This window comes from Raphanus sativus, chromosome 4, assembly GCF_000801105.2.
Source record: "Raphanus sativus cultivar WK10039 chromosome 4, ASM80110v3, whole genome shotgun sequence".
Lineage (NCBI taxonomy): Eukaryota > Viridiplantae > Streptophyta > Magnoliopsida > Brassicales > Brassicaceae > Raphanus > Raphanus sativus.
In genome coordinates this window covers 34,300,456-34,319,801 of record NC_079514.1, presented here as the reverse complement: position 1 = coordinate 34,319,801, position 19,346 = coordinate 34,300,456, and the positions used below count along the sequence as shown (strand labels likewise).

The 19,346-nt window shown below is 39.5% G+C and overlaps 1 protein-coding gene across 1 annotated transcript; it reads left to right on the top strand.

The window, feature by feature from the left end:
- The first annotated feature begins 3,503 nt into the window (after window positions 1–3,503).
- On the top strand, window positions 3,504–4,816 carry LOC108853416 (F-box/kelch-repeat protein At1g64840-like). The gene has a single exon (XM_018626828.2). It carries the CDS (start codon window positions 3,537–3,539, stop codon window positions 4,731–4,733), a length of 1,197 nt encoding a protein of 398 aa, XP_018482330.2. The 5' UTR covers window positions 3,504–3,536; the 3' UTR covers window positions 4,734–4,816.
- Window positions 4,817–19,346: the final 14,530 nt, after the last annotated feature.

Genomic DNA, 19,346 nt, shown 5'->3' with positions numbered 1-19,346 from the left:
ACGGAGTGGTAGAGAGACGTAACAGGACGTTGTTAGAGATGACAAGAAGAATCTTGAAAGACAAGAAGGTTCCTAACTATCTTTGGGGAGAAGCAATACGGCATTCAACTTATCTCTTGAACAGGATTGGTACAAGATCACTAGCAGACATGACTCCGTATGAAGCTTATAATGGAATAAAACCGAACCTATGTCACCTACGAGTCTTTGGATGCATCGGCTACACTAAGGTTGAAACAGAGCACTTAAAGAAGCTTGATGATTGATCTCGCTTGCTAGTGCATTTGGGCACTGAACCGGGGTCTAAGGCATACCGAATGCTTGATCCTAAGACACGTAAGGTTGTGGTAAGTCGTGATGTGGTCTTCGACGAGACAAAAGGATGGAACTGGAACAGAGACTCTAGTATTGAAAACAGAGTTGGAGATTTTGAGGTTACTATTGGGGAGGTTGGTAACCATGGACTACAAGAAGATATTCCTAATATGGATAGGATTACTGAGATAAAGTCAGAGGACGTCGAGGAGACTGATAATGATGATACGAAAGAACCGACTACTCAAGATATGAGTGATGAAACAGGTGATAGTGAAGAAGAGGAAGCAGCTCCGACTTTAAGAAGATCTCAGAGACAGGTGTTCACACCAAAGTATCTTGATGATTATATTTTGAAGATAGAGGAGGAAGAAGGAGAGATGCTTCTGAATGTGATAAACCATGAACCGAGAAACTTTCGTGAAGCACAAGAAGCAGAGGAGTGGATCAAAGCGTGTGATGAGGAAATACAGTCCATTGTTAAGAATGGAACTTGGGAGCTGGTAGAGCTTCCACGCGGTGCTAAGGCTATAGGCTTGAAGTGGATATTTAAACTGAAGAGAAACTCAGACGGCAGTATTAATAAATACAAGGCACGGCTTGTGCAAAGGGTTATGTTCAAGAGTATGGTATAGACTTCGATGAAGTCTTTGCTCCTGTTGCTCGCATAGAGACAATCCGTCTTCTCATCAGTTTGGCAGCATCAAGAGGCTGGGAGATCCACCACCTTGACGTCAAGACAGCATTCCTTCACGAAGAACTTAAAGAAGTTGTATACGTCACACAACCGGAGGGTTTTGTAGTCAAGGGCTCTGAAGGAAAAGTCTACAGATTAAGGAAGGCGTTATATGGACTCAGGCAAGCGCCTAGGGCCTGGAACAACAAGCTTAATCAAATATTAAAGGAGTTGCAGTTTACTAAGTGTTCTAAAGAACCTTCAGTGTTTCGAATGGAGGTGAATGGAGAGCTTCTACTTCTTGCAGTCTATGGAGACGACATGTTTGTTACAGGTACAAACGTTGATGTGATCCGGAAGTTCAAGAGGGAGATGTCTAGTAAATTTGAAATGAGTGATCTAGGGAAGCTGTCCTATTACCTTGGGATAGAGGTTCATCAACACGAGGAAGGTATAACCTTAAATCAGAAGCGATATGCGTTGAGAATACTAGAAGAGGCAGGCATGAAGAACTGCAACTCGTGTCATATTCCAATGGAGGCAGGCTTAAAGCTTTCAAAATCTTTGGAAGAAGATGAGATCGATGCTACTTGTTATAGAAGGAACGTTGGTTGCTTACGCTATTTACTCCACACCCGACCTGATTTGGCGTTTTGTGTGGGGGTTTTGAGTAGATATATGCAGGCGCCAAGAGCATCACATGGAGCAGCAATGAAACAATGTCTAAGGTACTTACAGGGAACTACATCGTATGGTATCACGTTTGCACATACTGGTTCTGAGATGATTAAGATAATGGGATACAGCGATAGTAGTCATAACGTCGATGAAGATGATGGGAGGAGTACCACAGGACATATCTTCTATGTTGGAGAGAGTCCTATTACTTGGTGTTCACAGAAGCAGGAGACAATTGCTCTAAGTTCTTGTGAAGCAGAGTTCATGGCAGGGACTGAGGCAGCAAGGCAAGCCATTTGGCTACAAGACTTACTCGGTGAGATCATGGGCAGTGCGAGCGAACGGGTGGTCATCAGGATAGATAATCAATCAGCTATTGCTTTGACTAGGAATCCAGTATTTCATGGTCGAAGCAAACACATACACACTCGATTCCATTTCATAAGAGAGTGTGTAGAAAAGGAGCTGATCAAGGTCGAGCATGTACCCGGACAAGAGCAAAGGGCTGACATCCTAACCAAGGCACTAGGGAGAACTAAATTCAAGTAGATGAGGGAGCTCATAGGAGTTCAAGATGTGTTGACAAAAGACTTCAAGCTTAGGAGGGAGAATGTTGGACTAAGCTTGAAGATTACTTGAAGTGCAAGTAATCATCCTAAATCTACCGAGTTATGGAATTAGATAAATACATTATGTTTAGGAGTTATCTATTCATGTTTATCTATTAGGTTTAGGAATATATAATCCCTATATAAGGAGATACCTAGTTGTGGTATAACTTGTGAGTTGTGAAAGGGATTTAGAGAGCTTAAGTTTTTGAGTTAGTTTTCTTAAGCATATAATAAAGAGAGGCATTCTTTATACTTGATCCAGTTCGTGATTTATAAGTTTGAGTTCTGAAACTATAGCTTTGACGTTCGTTTATACGGAGTGCCGAGTTTGTATGCTCTAACTCTTCTAACTCACAACGCTCCTGCTCCAGTTTTTTTTATCCTTGTCATTTCTTACTTTATTAAGCTCTTCGTTCTTCTCCTTCTCCTTCATCACTTTCTTCATCTCTTCGTCATACTCCTTCCTCATTTCCTTCAGCTCTTCATTATGCTCCTCATTTCCTTCAGCTCTTCATTTTTTTTCCATTATCGTTTCCTCTAATTTCTCTATCATTTTTTCTAATCTCAGTAAATTCTCAACATCACCCATCTTTCTTCTTTTTTTTGTCACACCCATCTTATTTTAGAATTAATAATTGTAGAATTGTCAAATTAACTAATGAATATTTATTTACTTTTTGTAAAGTTTGTTTCCTTTAGATACTTCTTACATATCTTTTCTTTCCTTTTTGAAAGATTTTTTTAATTCCAGATTTGTTTAAATATCTATCTTTATGTTAGTATTATATATAAATCTACGTGGTAAAAGTTTTTAATATGTAATTTTAGTTGATAGACTTAATACATACGTCACGTATGACCTTTTGTTAATTTCTTTACCATTACTATGTAAAAAGATAAGGTTCTAATCAACACTACATTTGACCCCAATAAAAAAAACACTACATTTGACTTCTGGGGAAGAAACTCTCTCGACCTTTTTGTTTATATTACGGAGCGATCTTGTCTGACTTAAGGCTCTAAAACTTCTGGTTCAGTTTGTTTGGTACGTAAAACTAGGTTCTCTTAGTATTGGAGTTGAAACGATGTTTCATTGTGTAATGGAAAATTTTACTGTTGTAGTAAACTCGGATCAGTTTTAGATAGTAGATTGTTATGATATTAATTATTTGTGCACATATATGTTTACAATTTTCGTAAAACCCTAAGAATTCTATTTTTTCAGATTGTTGAATCGCAGCTTTTCATCAACAACCATGCTAGAATCTGCAACTAAAAAGAAGACCTCATCATCATCATCATCATCATCATCATCATCATCCGTGATGCCAGACTGGTCTCGTCTACCAGAGGAGCTACTGAACATTGTATCAAAGAATGTGGAGGACTGTTTTGATATTGTTCATGCTCGCTCTGTTTGCAACTTTTGGCGATCCACATTTCCTCCTCCTTGCATGTTAGGCCGACAAAGTTACTCTCTTCCTTCCTTCGCCAACTTACCTAAAGAAAGCAAAGACTTGTGCACCCTTGAGAAGACCCCTTTGTTCCTCTTTAAAGCCCAAACTCCTCCTCATGCATCGGCTTCTGAGTATTTTCTAGGTGGGATACGCCGAGATGAGTCAGAGGACCAAACAGAGCTTCCATCTCCTATTCAGTGTTCAGTGAAAGTGAAGATCCCAGGATCTGACCCAACTTTGATGAACATGCGTGACGGCCAGATCCTCCCTCTTGGCCATCATTACAGAATGACCGGTTGTGGTTCTAAAGACTACAGTGCCCTAGCTGTTCTTCAGCTACAGGAGGAGGGAAGAGAAGAATTCATTGTGCTTCTCGGCTTCAGAAGTTTTTTTCTGGCGTTGAGAAGTTCTGAAATGAAGTGGAAGCTGGTAATGGGATTCGTAGCTCCTTTATCTGACGAGATAGTAACTTTCAGACGCAGTTTTTATGTAATCCTTGGTGATGCGAGTAGGACTATGATGCACACTTTCAGAGTCGATCCTTTCTCGTTGCGCATGACTCCCCTGATGCCCGTGAAGCCTATGGTCTCGGTAAAATATCTGGTGCCATGTGGCAACGATGAAGAACTTTTCATGGTTGAGAAATTCATCTCTCATTCTAATGCATCAGATTTGAGTCGGTCCACATGCATAGTGTGTAGGCTACGTGAGGAGACTGGTCTATGGGTTGAGGTCAGTGACTTAGGAGACCGGGTGTTGTTTATTGGACGCTTTGGAAATGTCTCATGCTCGGCTAAGGAGCTTCCTGATGGTTGTGGTGTGAGTGGGAACTCAATTCTGTTCACAAATGAGTCAGACAATGGAACATACGCCTATAAATATGGAGTGGATACAGGAAGAGTGGAAGATGATCCTAACTGTTGGAGGTTCTCAGGAGAGAATCGTGTGACGATCCTCAGTACATCTCCCGTGGTGAGTTTCCGTGTTGAACACTAAGCGGTATAAATTTTACATTGGACTTGGTCATCTGTTGGTGTTGTTTTTATTTGTTGAAAAACAATGTTTTTTATCGGACTTAGTCATCTGTTGTTTTGTTTTTATTAGTTAACAATAATTATTTTGATGATTCTTATTTTAGTAGGGATTGGCAAAATATCATTAATATTTGATTTGATTAGTTGTCTGTTTCAATCCAAACTGAAAAATCTGGAAATTTGTAATTCTACGAAGCAAATAACTATAATATTCGTAAGAAACGAAATAAATTACAAATACTACTTTCTCTGTATTATTTTAAGTGAATTTTAAAAATTTTTACAAGGATTAAGAAAATACAAATTTTTATGTGATTTATCTTGGTTGAATAAAAATATCATTAAATAACACTATTTAAACCAATCAAAAGATACGTTATTTTGTAACTGGTCACAGATCTAAAATGATATTAAATTTTATCTAAATTAGTGAGAATATCATTTATTTTGAAATAAAATAAAAACCCTTAAAACTCACTTATATTGATACAGAGGGAGTAATACTTTTAGAAATTAATATCCGATCTCATCTGTTATATGCATATATATTTAAAGAACCATACATCTAAGTTATATAAATATTATACTGTATATAAGTTTTAATAACTGCAGAATTATCTAATTTTATATAGGTTTTTATATAACTTATATAAGTTCAGCTACTTTGCACCGTATTCATGTAAAGTTTGCCAATAATATATATTAATCCAGACTATGAATAAAGAAAATTTTTGAAATGGTGCAGACAAAACAAAGTAAGATATGAAAAAATAATTTCGAGATTAAAATTAAAAATTAGGAGAGATGATCTATAGGTTTTTAGATAACTTATATAAGTTATATAAAAACTTAATAACCGCAGAATTATCTAATTTAGTCGGTAAATTGTAAAACGAGTTCGCCCTAAGAGTTTCTCTCCCTGTCACGAAACCCGAGGAGCCGCAACACCAATGATGAGCTTGTCCCACCGGTGCTCCGGCACGGTTGATACGCTCTCCATCTGATCGAAGCTCCTCTCTCCTAATCTCTCTGCCAAGGTCCAGTTCTCCGTTTAGAGATGCCAACGTTTCTCGCCCCGCTTCCGCCCTCCGCGCCGAGAAACCAGGTTACTTCACGTCTCTCTTTTGTTCTCTACCGGCGGAAGATTCAGCCGATGCTGTCTAACCCTCGCCACCCACCGGAACCACCAGATCCACCAGATCCGACCATTGCACCTCAACCACCACCGCCGTCTACACTCAACAGCTCTCCTCCACAGTCTCCTTCTCCGTTCTGTGCTCCGCCGTCGTCCATCTCCGTCTGGTTCCGCCTCTCTCTGCACAACAAGGTCTCGAAGCTCGTTTCTGTGAGGAGGAGTCTCACTGATTCGTGGGAGGCAGAGGATGCGTCACTGTCGGAGTCCCCTACTCCACAGGGTCATGTAAACCAGAACCGTCAACCTCCGCCGTTTGTAGAGCTTCACCAACTAGATCTACGTTTGTCTAACCTCTGCAAATGTTGGCTATCTCTGATGGTCTCTTTCCCTCACCGGAAAAGATGATCTCTTTCGGCGGTTGTACGATCTCAAGAACTGGAACATCAACTAGAGCTTTACATGTCAAACTCAGCTGTAAGGGCCTCTTTTGCTTTTCTGCAAGATAATCTTGTGGATGTGAGTGTATTAGTGTGGATGCTAGCTGTTATCAAACATTCCTCTCGCCAAGACACAACATTTCGAAGTCTCGAGGACTGGACTTTGGATGTTGATACATTGGTAGTGGAATGTTTTATGGCTACAGTCTTACTCAATCGCTGCAGCTCGGATGCACTCCGGTTTGTCTCCACAACGAGCAACATATCTAGAGCATCCATAATCAGCCGCAAAATCTTCAAACTCTACTGCTCCACTGGCAACTCAACCTCCCTTCCATGTTCTTCAGGCGACAGCTTTTTCACCGAGGCATCCCTCCGGTTCACAGGCCACTGTTGTGCTTCAGTTTTCAGGGTTCACATAGCCCATAGCTGTGATGCTGTGCTTGATTTTGCTTCACTGTTTTTTCAGCTATCACAGGCCAGGAGAGTCTACACAGCCTCTTCTCCATTGGTCATGATTTTTATAGACAAATCTAGGCATATATGGCCTTTCACTACAGTCAAGGAAACAAGAAACGCACCTTCACCAGCTCAGACTCGCATCAGACACGCTCAAAGTATCCAACAAGACAGCAACTTGATCATATGTGAGATGGATGCAGTGTGGGTAAAAGACAGGAAGATATCCGGGGGCTTTGGATGGATATTCTCAGGCCACGACCTAGAAGCTCCAATCCATGGATCCTTGGGTCACAGTCACATCAGATCTCCCCTAATTGCAGAGGCTATCGCGAGGCGACCCTCTTGCATGGTGCTGACCCTTGAGTTCTCAAAACTTAAGGTTTTCACCAACATTTCAACGCTCATCAGAGCTATTTCCGGCAACTTCCAGTCTAAAGAAATCATCGGAATTGTGGAAGACATCCGTTCGATCTCCTCTGGTTTTGCATCAATTTGTTTCTATCTCTTCTCTATTTTAGCCGGCGTTGTAGCAAAAAAGGCTCTTCAAGTCTTTTTATCTTTGTAGTGGACTTCAGGAGCTGAGCCATCTTTGGTCTCATTCTCCATTTCTTAGTTTTTAATGAAATTTCAGTGACAAAAAAAAAGTCGGTAAATTGTAAATGTCAAACATTTTATATATTACTTACCTAATCCATCGTTTTCAACCTCAAGAACAGATCTATCCAAAGTTTTCTTTGACCCCCTTGTATGTTCTTCTTCAACCAATTTGATTTCTCATACATATCTCCAATAAACTAAAATAATTTCAAAACTTAATAATACAAATATTTATGCTATGTTTTTTTTTGGATTATACAGAGATATCATGGCTTTCACAGAAGTGGGTGTAGACTAGTCACGTGTTTGAAGCATACGTTTCAGCCCACGTGTCGATCCCCTTTCCCTGGCAATGTCAAAATGTTAATTTCCTAATGACCAGTAAAATTCGAACCCGGATCTGTATTAGGGCCGAAGCTTCCTCAAAACCACTAAACCGCTTAGTTTATGTTTTCAACATGATTCTGTAGAATAAGTTTCATATAAACTGATTACACACCACCATGAATACCTCCAAATTCTGGAAGCCCTGCTACATAATCTTTAAAGATCGACATAATAATCTCTTCGGACGTAATTTCTTCTCGACCACCACAATCCAGTGCATTAAAAGAGGTTCAGACTACTTTGCACTGTATTCATGTAAAGTTTGTCAATAATATTTACTAATCCAGACTATGAATAAAGAAATATTTTGAAATGGAGCAGATAAAGCAAAGTAAAATATGAAAAAAAAAATTCAAGATCAAAATTGAAAACTAGGAGAGATGAAAGGATATGTTGTTCAATTAAAAGAAAGAATAATGGAAGAAAAAAACAGAGAATAAATTAGATGATCAAAAATTAGGAATCAAAGAGTTTTTTTCCAATCAATTTTCTAAAAAGACATTTGGATTTTAAACCGGTTTAAATGATTAATTAGACAAGCGTCTAAACCGGTTTTTACCGTAGAAAATCGTTTCATGAAAGTTTCAGATTTTTGGATTGGCCTATACGGATTTTTGAATACTGATAGGAATACTCATCTAATAAGTAAATATAAAAATAAACTACACAAGTGACAAGTGACAGTTAACGATTCAGCTTAAGTAATTATTGGTGGTGTTAAGAAGTTCACATAAATTTAAAATAATATTTATTACCAAACATATTTTTTCATTTTATATATATTAAGGATATATAAGAGATTGAGTGAATCATTATAATATTTAAAAACCTAATAACTGCAGAATTATCTAATTTAGTCGGTGAATATTTATTTACTTTTTGAAAAGTTTGTTTCCTTCAGATAATACTTACATACTCTCTCCGTTTCTTAAAGAGTGTCGTTGTGATATTTTTCACACAAATTAAGAAAGTTGTTGAAATATATGTAAGTTGTAATTAATTATATCTCTTTGACCAATAGTATTTTAGATAAATAAAATTATTTATAAAATCAATGCAGTTTGCAATTATTTTTCAGCTGAAAATTAATATAATTTACATTGGAATTGTAAAGTGACACTCTTTGTGTAACAAGAAAATAAGCTCAGAGTGACACTTATTATGAAACAGAGGGAGTATCTTTTGTTTCCTTTTCGAAAGATTACATATCTTTTGTTTCCTTTTCGAAAAATTTTTGGGCTTATTGCAAAAGTGACTCAAAACTTGAATTCAAACAGAAAACTAACCTTTTCTTTTGACTCATTTTTTTTTGAGTTTTTAACCCCCACATCTGCATTTTATCTACGAAAATGCCATTAACCCTTTTTTTTTTGTTTTTCGAAAATGGCTTCTTTACTGTCTCAACCTCATTTTCTTCAAGTATTTACAATATTGCCACTGCCATGAATAGTGGGAACAACCTTGTACGAACTGTTTGGAGCTTTTAATGCCCTTTAATGCACGTAAATCTCTTTACACTCTCTCTGTTTCAATTGTTATGAACTAAAAACAACATTTCTTTCACTTTCTCTCCATATTCATCCAAAAAACTGAAGCTTTTGATTCAAAATATGGTCGATGGTTGACAGAGCCATATTTCTTTCGTTTTGACTTACGGTTGCTTTCGTTTGAGGTTCTGGGTGGTTGGAGAAGACCCTGTGTGCAAACGAAGTCATCTCACCTAGTTTAAGGTACGAATTTGAATTTTTTTCAAAATCTGTTCGCGTAGAAGACTTACAAGTAAGTCATCTGTATGTAGAAGACTTACTGATGAGTCTTCTGGTCAAACGGACGACTTAACCTAAGTCGTCCAGCTTTGTTTGTTGAAAAAAAACAGTCCAGACGACTTATATATAAGTCGTCTACGAGAAACAGGCTAGTTTTGCATTTGACCGAATAGTGTCAGATCTTTGACTATTTCTGGACGACTTATAATTCAGTCGTCTCTCGGAAAGTTAAAATTTCAATATTTTATTAAACTAGACGACTTACGTGTAAGTCGTCTTAGGTTAGTTTTGTAGTTGAAAAATAAAACTTCATAATTTAACTTTTACCAGACGACATAATATAAAGTCGTCCCGTCAGAAGACTTAATTTAAAGTCGTCCGGGGAAAGCAAAGTCGTCCAGAATTTTTCCCAATTAAGTCGTCCAAACCTTGCTTATCCCGAACGACCTTAAATTAAGTCGTCTAGCTGGACGACTTTTAGTTAAGTCGTCTGGAGAAAGTTAAATTTCAAGTTTTATTTTTCATTACAAAACTAACCTAGGACGACTTACGTGTAAGTCGTCTAGTTTGAATAAAATATTGAAATTTTTACTTTCCAGAGACGACTGAATTATAAGTCGTCCAGAAATAGTCAAAGATCTGACACGATTCGGTCAAATGCAAAACTAGCCCGTTTTTCGTAGACGACTTATATATAAGTCGTCTGAAATTTTTTTTTTAACAAACAAAGCCGGACGACTTAGAATTAAGTCGTCCCTTTTAATTTTCAATTGCAAAAGTGACCTCTTTAGACGACTTACCTTTAAGTCTTCTGGACGACTTAAATCTAAGTCGTCTGCGATAATGTTTATTGAACTTCTTCATTTTCTCTATGTTTACTAATGTGTTTTATTTTGAATATTTGCAGATGATTTTTAAGTTACATGCAGTGTATGGAGAATGGTTGTTGAGAGATTTCCGTTGGGATTTTGTGGTTGATGATCTCAAAGGAGCAAGATTGTTTTTATTGAATGAAGATTCAACACATGCTGAACTTGTTGCAATGGCTCAAGAAGATTATAACCTGGACATGAGATCAGTGACTGTGGAGATTAGCTACTCATTACCAGCAGAAATGATGATGACTCCAGGCAGTCCTCCCATTCATGTTACAAGTGATAGACAAGTTCGAAACTTGCTCGAGATACTCAAAACGCATAGAGTATGTCTTTGTGTATCAAGCCGCAGCAAGGTGGAAACGGTTTCAGAGAAAAGAGAAGAAGCTGGTGAATGGGAAGAAGATGTTGGTGATAATGATGAAGCTGGTGAATGGGAAGAAGATGTTGGTGATAATGATGAGGCTGATGAATGTTTTGAAGATGTTGGTGATAATGAGTCTGTTGAAGATGAAAATCAAGATGGGGAGGAGGAAAATGGGGAGGAGGAAAATGGGGAGGAGGATGCTGATAACACTATTGTTGGTGAAACGGATCAGAATGGTGGGGATTACAGTCTTTATGGAAAGGTTCTAGATGAGGACGAGGAAGATGATGATAATATTTGTTTTGAAGAAATTGAAAAGACATATGCTAAGACAAATGCTATTGAAGGAGGAAAATCGGATTGTACCAGCATCTATGTCAACCAGAGTTTTGTTAGCAAGGATGCACTGCTTTCAGAGCTGCGGTTGACAGCAGTGAGGGGTAGGTTTTCTTTCAGAATATACAAATCAACAAAAACTCTCCTTGTGGCAATATGTCGGGTTAGCGGTTGTGGATGGAAGATCAGAGCGAGTGTGAAACATGGGACAAACACGTTTTGGGTAACAAAGTATGTGGAAAAACATTTATGCTCAATTGGAGACCGAATCGCTCAGCGGAGACACTGTACTCCAAAGTATGTTGGTAGTCTTTTCATTGATCGTGTTGGGATCATTGATGGGATAACTCCACAGCATATCACTGATGCAATGAAGAACATGTTTGGCATGACGCTTGATTACACCACTTCATACAGAGCACTGTTATATGCACAGAAATTGGTGAGAGGATCAGCAGAAGAAGGGTATTCGCGTCTGCCTTCATATCTCGAGCAAATCTCCATTGCAAATCCTGATTCTATCACGGCTATAGAACTTGATTCTAAGAAAAGATTTAAGTATCTATTTCTCTCTTTTGGAGCTTCTATCAAAGGTTTTAAGTATCAGAGAAGGGTCATTGTGGTGGATGGAACTCACCTAAGTGGAAAGTATGGAGGTGTTATGTTAGTTGCAGCCGCACAAGATGGCAATTTTCAGATATTCCCATTGGCTTTTGGGATCGTGGATGCTGAAGATGAACCTTCTTGGGAATGGTTTTTCACAAAATTGGCTAGTTGTATATCTCATGACAAGCCTCTGGTGATAGTCTCTGACCGGCACGCGGCCATTAAAAGTGCGTGTGAGAAGGTGTTTCCTTGGGCAACCCGAGGAATATGTTATTATCACCTTCAAGATAACATTGTCAAAAAGTTTAAAGGGAAACATCTCATGTACTTGGTGAAAGGGGCTGCTTATGCGCACACGGTTTACGATTTTAACCGGTACATGGCTGAGATACGGAGTGCAAACCCGGAACTTGCAACGTATTTGGAGAAGGCCGACGCCAAGCTATGGTCAAGGGTTTATTGTAAGGGGAACATGTTCAACATAAAAACAAGCAACATCGCTGAATCTATTAATTCCGCACTGAAGCGAGCAAGAGGATTTCCGATTCCGTTCCTACTGGAGTTCATAAGGCAGAAGTTAGGAAAATGGTATTGGAAAAGGAGACAAGATGCTTTGAGTCTCCCAACTGTACATAGCCGGGGTGTTGAATACTTGCTTGTTGTTCGATCAGAGATAGTGGATACGATGACGGTCGAACCAATTGATGGATGGCGTTTCTTTGTCAAAGGTGGCAAAATGGACTGTGTGGTTGATTTGGAACATGTAAAGTGTGATTGTGGTGTCTATAGAGTGGAGAAAATACCTTGCTCTCATGCTATAGCAGCTGGAACACATGCTGGTGTGCATATCGACACACTTGTATGTCCACTTTACTCAAAGAATCATCTAAATGCAGGATACTCAGAGAATATATATCCTATCGTGTCACAACATATTGAGGAACGAGAATGCTTTCCTCCAAACGTAAAGCGTGGTCCGGGGAGACAGAAGAAATCAAGATGGCAATCTTGGTTGGAGCTATCTAGGATGAGAGGACACAAACCCAGGAAGAAACACAGGGCACGGAGATGCTCAAACTGCAAGGAAACTGGCCATACGAAACCACAATGTACACAACCAGTTGACTAGTTGTCCAGACGACCTAAATTTAAGTCGTCCAGTCTTGATTACCCATCCAGACGACTAATTTCTAAGTCGTCCAGTGTTTCGTCTACCTTCTACGAAGTCGTCCAGTGTATTAGACTACCTTCTACTATCCCTTCAAGTGTATTTTTTTAGACGACCTTTTACGAAGTCGTCCACTGTATTTAAGTCGTCCAGTGTATTAGACTACCTTCTACTATCCCTTCAAGTGTATTTTTTTAGACGACCTTTTACGAAGTCGTCCAGTGTATTTTATTTTTAGACTACCTTATTTGTAAGTCGTCCAAACCTTCCAGACGACTTATTTGTAAGTCGTCCAGCTGGAAAACCTTCCAGACGACTTATTTGTAAGTCGTCCAGCTGGAAAACCTTCCAGACGACTTATTTGTAAGTCGTCCAGCTGGAAACCTTCCAGACGACTTATTTTAAGTCGTCCAGATGGAAAACTTCCAGACGACTTATTTGTAAGTTAGAAAATCTATACAAGTTAGAAAATCAAATAAATCATACATGCCCACAAACATACAAATAGATTTGTGTAAACAAATAGTTCAAATATACAAATAGATTTTGTATCAATAGTTCAATATACAAATTGATTTGTGTATCTATACAAGTTAAAAAATCTATACAGTTAAAAAATCTATACAAGTTAAAAAATCTATACAAGACATACAAATTGATTTGTGTATCTAATCATACATGCCCACAAACATACCACCATCCTCATTATCTTTCAGATGCTGATCAACAAGCTCCGTCCATATAACCAAAGCCATATTATCCCTCATAGTCTTCGCATTGGACCTAGCAAAGTCTTTAGGGCTAAAGGGGACCCCAAGAGCATGACATCTCAATGTACTTTGCAGCGTACACCACAATCACCATTGTTGGCCGTGGGTACATCTTTCAGCAGTCTCTCATATGTGTATCGCTCCAACCCATGCATCTGGTCTCCGCACTCCACATCAGATAAGGGACCATCTCGAGAAAAGGCTCCATTATCTCATCCCATCTTTCTGGTATGGTAGTTGAAGGTATGCTGTCCCAGACGACTATGTGCCTCTTAGGGATCGATATCCAAATAGCCACCCAATGTTTGTTGTCCAAGTTCAGTGGCGCATAGATATCATCAATGTCCTCCCCCACTTCTTGTTTGATTGGCAAATGAAGGCATTGATCCGTCATACAACTCGCCGCCCCACTAGGTAGCATTTTTCCTAAACCATTGTGATCAGACGACGATGCTTTGAAGAACAGATACTGTTCTCTCCAAGACTGGTAAAGTTGTGATCCAGGAAGCACATTCGCTCGCTCCGGAAACATTGTGGGTTCTCCTTATACCTCTGCCTCAGCACATTCATCCAGCATCTATATGCTGCATATAAAATAATACAAGTTAGACCCTTCCAGACGACTTACAAAAACCTTCCAGACGACTTATATATTTACAAATCTATACAAAGACAAGTTACCAGACGACTTATTTGTAAGTCGTCTGGAAGGTTTTCCAGCTGGAACGACTTACAAATAAGTCGTCTACTAAGTCGTCCAGCTGGACGACCTTCCAGACGACTATAATTAAGTCGTCTACTAAGTCGTCCAGCTGGAAGACCTTCCAGACGACTTATAATAAGTCGTCTACTAAGTCGTCCAGCTGGAAACCTTCCAGACGACTTATTTGTAAGTCGTCCAGCTGGAAAACCTTCCAGACGACTTATATTTACAGACGACTTAAAGATAGCAGAGACTTACTACGTCTTCCAGCCATGCTTTGGATGTCGGAGGTTTTTGATACCACCAAGTTGGTGATGTACGTGGTTTGTCCTCTTCCTTAGTGAAATAATCACTACAAACAAAAAAGCAATCAGTTTTGGTAGACTAAATCAAGCTATTATGGGTAAAGCAATCACTTACGGATCAGTTTTCAACCAATCAACGAGCTCCTTCATCTTAGGTCTGTTTAGTGTGGGAAATGGATTATACTTTCCCCTCTAAGGAGTTTCCTTCTCTCTGCCGTATAAGGAGATATCTGCGTGGGAGCAGGTTTCTTCGTTCGTTCACTCCTTGCACGCACAGAGCAGTGGGAGCTGTTTGGTCCAATACAACCAGGCTCGGTTCTGAAACTGGAACGCTTGGATCGGTGGAAGCGAAGCTCGGTTGTTGATCGTTGGAAGCGAAGCTCGGTTGGTCAGTGGAAGTGAGAGGAACAATCTCTTTGGAGGTGACACCATCTGCTTTATCCTCCGGCAAGATCTTATATACCGAGATCGCCTCATCTGCTGTATCCTCCGGCAACAATCTCTGCAATAAAGAGAACAAGTTAACCCTGGACGACTTAAATAAAAGTTGGGAGAGGATTTGATACTAACCTCTTTGGGCAGAGGAGAAGGCTGTTTCTTTGAGGAGAAGGCTTTTTCGTTTGAGGAGCAGGCTGTTTCGTTTGAGGAGCAGGCTGTTTAGTTTGAGGGCAGCTGGCTGTTTAGTTTGAGGAGCAGGCTGTTTCGTTTGAGGAGTAGGCTTTGCCTTTTGAGGAGTAGGCTTTGCCTTTTGAGGAGCAGGCTGTCTGGGGAAGGAGTAGGATGATTGGTTTGAGTGTAGGCTGATCCTTTTGAGGAGTAGTCTGTTTGTTACTACCCCGGTTTTGGGCTTGTGGGGTAGGCTGTTTGTTACTAACCTCGGTTTCTGGGGCTTGAGGGGTAGCCTGATTGGTGACCAACCTTCTTTCCACAGCTTCCAATCTATCGGAGATCTTCCTAATCTCCCTGATGCACTTCTTAAACCCATCTTTCATCATGTCACCTAAGCCCTTGAACATATTTTCTAACTCCTCTCTGGTCACCCAACTAGCCTCTTCTCTAGCCTCTTCTGTAGCCTCTTCTCTAGCCTCTGTAGGAGCCTCTTCTCTAGCCTCTTTAGGAGCCTCTTTAGGAGCCTCTTTACGAGCTTTCTTCGAGGTCTCTGATTGTCTTCCTCCACCTCCTCCACAACCATCTCTTTGGCTCTTTTTCGATGGAGTCACAACACTTGGGTTTGTACCAGTGACTTCCCAGCAATCCATGGTCCACTTCCACGGTCTCCGATCATACATGACTTTATGATGTTCTCCGCGGGCACGTCATCAACCTCAGGTCCCATTTTGGCCACATTTCACTAATGTCCTTCTCAACAAAGTTGATCACGCGGGTCTGCAGTAAATAGAAGAAGAATCGAGTTAGATATTTGAAACAAAATACTAAATAGACGACTTAATTATAAGTCGTCAACTAAGTCGTCCAGCTGGACGACCTTCCAGACGACTTATTATAAGTCGTCTACTAAGTCGTCCAGCTGGACGACCTTCCAGACGACTTATAATAAGTCGCTCTACTAAGTCGTCCAGCTGGACGACCTTCCAGACGACTTATAATAAGTCGTCTACTAAGTCGTCCAGCTGGAAGACCTTCCAGACGACTTATAATAAGTCGTCTACTAAGTCGGTCCAGCTGGAAGACCTTCCAGACGACTTAATTAAGTGAAGATGGAAAGGTACCCTGACTCAAGATAGCAGCTTTCATGAATCTGCGGCCTCTGCTGCCCTCGTAAGCCAGAATCGGTGGAGACGGACTGTTTGCTCTGGTAGACCAATACTAGCACCCAACCCCGGATAGCTGTGTACGCCCAGACCTGAAGAACTTATATAAACCACACGGTGTAACAGCCAGTAATATCTTTTTTCCACAAAGAGTCCATCAGCACCTTAAACGCGACTCTCCCCCATGGATAATTCTCAAACCTTTCTAAATCCATCACTAGCCTTGCCAGAGTAGCTCGTGTAGCGCTTGAGAACTTTTTCCCTTCAATGAATCCAGTGAAGATGGAAAGGTACGCGAGTCGCTTGCGATCTTCCCTGGACCAATCCCCACATCTCTTCAGTGCTGCTATTATCTGATCAGTACTTGGCCCAGCTTCCCGATGAACTCCCATCATCTCCCAGAAAGAAACCATCTGTGGGGGTTAACTTCACATTCTGGTGTCTCAAGGTCCTCGATGTAGTCGCAGTTTAGACCAGTGATTTTGTTCAAAACTCTAACAGTGAAAACCTCGCAGGTTCTGGACCCAACGAGACACCACATCTCGTACTTCTTCTTAATGTCCAGCTTTAAACCGAGCAAGTGGTGAACCAGCCTTGAAGCCCAACCAAATCCCTGCTCCTTGAACTTGATGAAAACTCCCATCTCGACTCCTTGAGCTCTTCAATTCAGCATCAGTGAGAGCTTCCCTAAGAGCAGTATGCAACTTCGTGTTATCCGTATGATACGAAATGCTATTGTGGGGTTCTGGCTCTTCCCCTAATGTGTATAACCTACGGGGGAGTTCTGGAATATCCATCCTTTTTGTCTGCAAAATAATCAAAGACAACAATAGAAGTCAGAACAAAGCTAAATCAATCACGCCTTAATTGTTACTCCAGACGACTTAGTAGACGACTTAAATATAAGTCGTCTAGAAAGTCGTCCAACTGGACGACTTAGTTGACGACTTTATATTTAAGTCGTCTGGAAAGTCTTCCAAATGGACGTACTAAGTCGTCCAGGTTGAAGACTTTCCAGACGACTTACTTACAAGTCTTCCAGTAGAAAAATTTCAAGCGGACCTGATTAGTCGCAGAAGGAGTTTCGAGTACTCGTCATTGTGGTTATAGATCTGAAAAAATAAACGTGAAACGGTGAGAATGAGTAAATTGAAGAGAGACAACGTTTTTATGTTCATCTTTTCCACGAGTTTGATGACTTACCGGCGTTAGGGTTTACAGAGAAACGGCGCTACGGTTTACAGAGAGAAGCGGCGGCGCTAGGGTTTAGAAGAAAGCGGCGGTGCTAGCTAGTGTTATAGTAAGCGGCGGGGTGAGAACGTTGGTGAGCACGGTGGCGAGGCGACGGTTTGTTCGGAAATAGTGGAAGCGGGGGCGCTAGGGTTTAGAGGAATCGGCGGCGCTAGGGTTAGAGAGAGCTGCGGCGACAACGGTGAGAATGAAGTGAGATAGATAGCCGACGTTGAGAACGATGGTTGTTCGGAAATAGTGGGAATTCGAATCGCCTTTGATATCGCCGGTGAGAGAGAACTGTTAGGGTTTCTGTTCGCGGGGAAATGAAAAAAAAAAAAATCACCTTATATATTGGGTAAATAATCGGTTAGCTTTAAAAGTACATTGGTAAACTTTAAGGTTTGGTCCGGTTTAGACGATATTCTGGCTGATAATGTACATCAGACGACCTAATATTTTGTCGTCTGGGAACAGAAGACTAAATATTAAGTCGTCCAATACCCTAAAATGAACCACTAAACTAAAATGACTAAATTAACTTACTAACCACGTTATAAAATCAAATTATACTTCAATAGTGTTTACTATACACAGAAATGAACACGCCTAGGTAATTTTAAAAATTTTTCAAAAAACGGTTTTTAATGCTTTCCAAAATCTAACCCTAAGAACACATACAATACTACAACATATGTTGATGAAACATAAAACTAAAGAATATCATGACTCACTACTTTCACTCATCTGGGCTGAAAACAATTGAAATTTGTTATATATTAATTTATATCTCTTAAGACATATTTAATTTACATAATTCCAATTTTTCACTTATCAAATATTTTTTACAAAATTTTTAATTTATGTTAAGAATAACTGTCCAGACGACTTAAATTAAAGTCGTCTGGACGACTTATTTTCAAGTCGTCTGTTACAGACGACTTGCGAGGGGTAGAAACGTAAAAAAAATCCGTTTTTTTTGTTTGTTCACAGGAGATAGTGTAATTTCAATAGCCTTTTAGGTACTTTTGCCTTTTGACCCAAGTTGGGGTACTCTTTTGGGTTTGACTCCAAGTTTTGAGTCACAATTGGTAATTCTCCCAAGATTTTTTTAGTTCCAAAATTGTTTAAATTTCTATATTTATGTTAATCTTATACATTAATCTAAGTGGTAAAAGTTTTTAATATGTGGTTTAGTTGATAGATACGTCTAAGTGGTAAATATTTCTATATTTATGTTAATCTTGTACAAAAAACAAAAAGTAATTAACAAAAACTTATTTCTAGTATTTCTATATTTATGTTAATCTTATGTAATTACTTTTTTGTTTTTTTCTTGTTTGAAAGATACATTTTTGGGGTCAAATTTTTGAAAGATACCATATGTAAATTACTACCCTTACTTATGTAATAAAATAAGTTTTAATAAACACTACATTTGACTTCCGGCCGGGTAACCAAATTAGCACAAGGGGAAGAATCTTCTCGACATTGTGGTTTATTTTACGGGAGGATCTTGTCTGACGTTTTTCTCAATTAGGCTCTGCAGACTTCTGGTCAAGTTTCTTTGGTACGTAAAACTAGGTTCTCTTTTACTTCTTAGTATTGGATTTGATACGATGTTTCCATTGTTTGATGGCAAATCTTATTGTTGTAGTA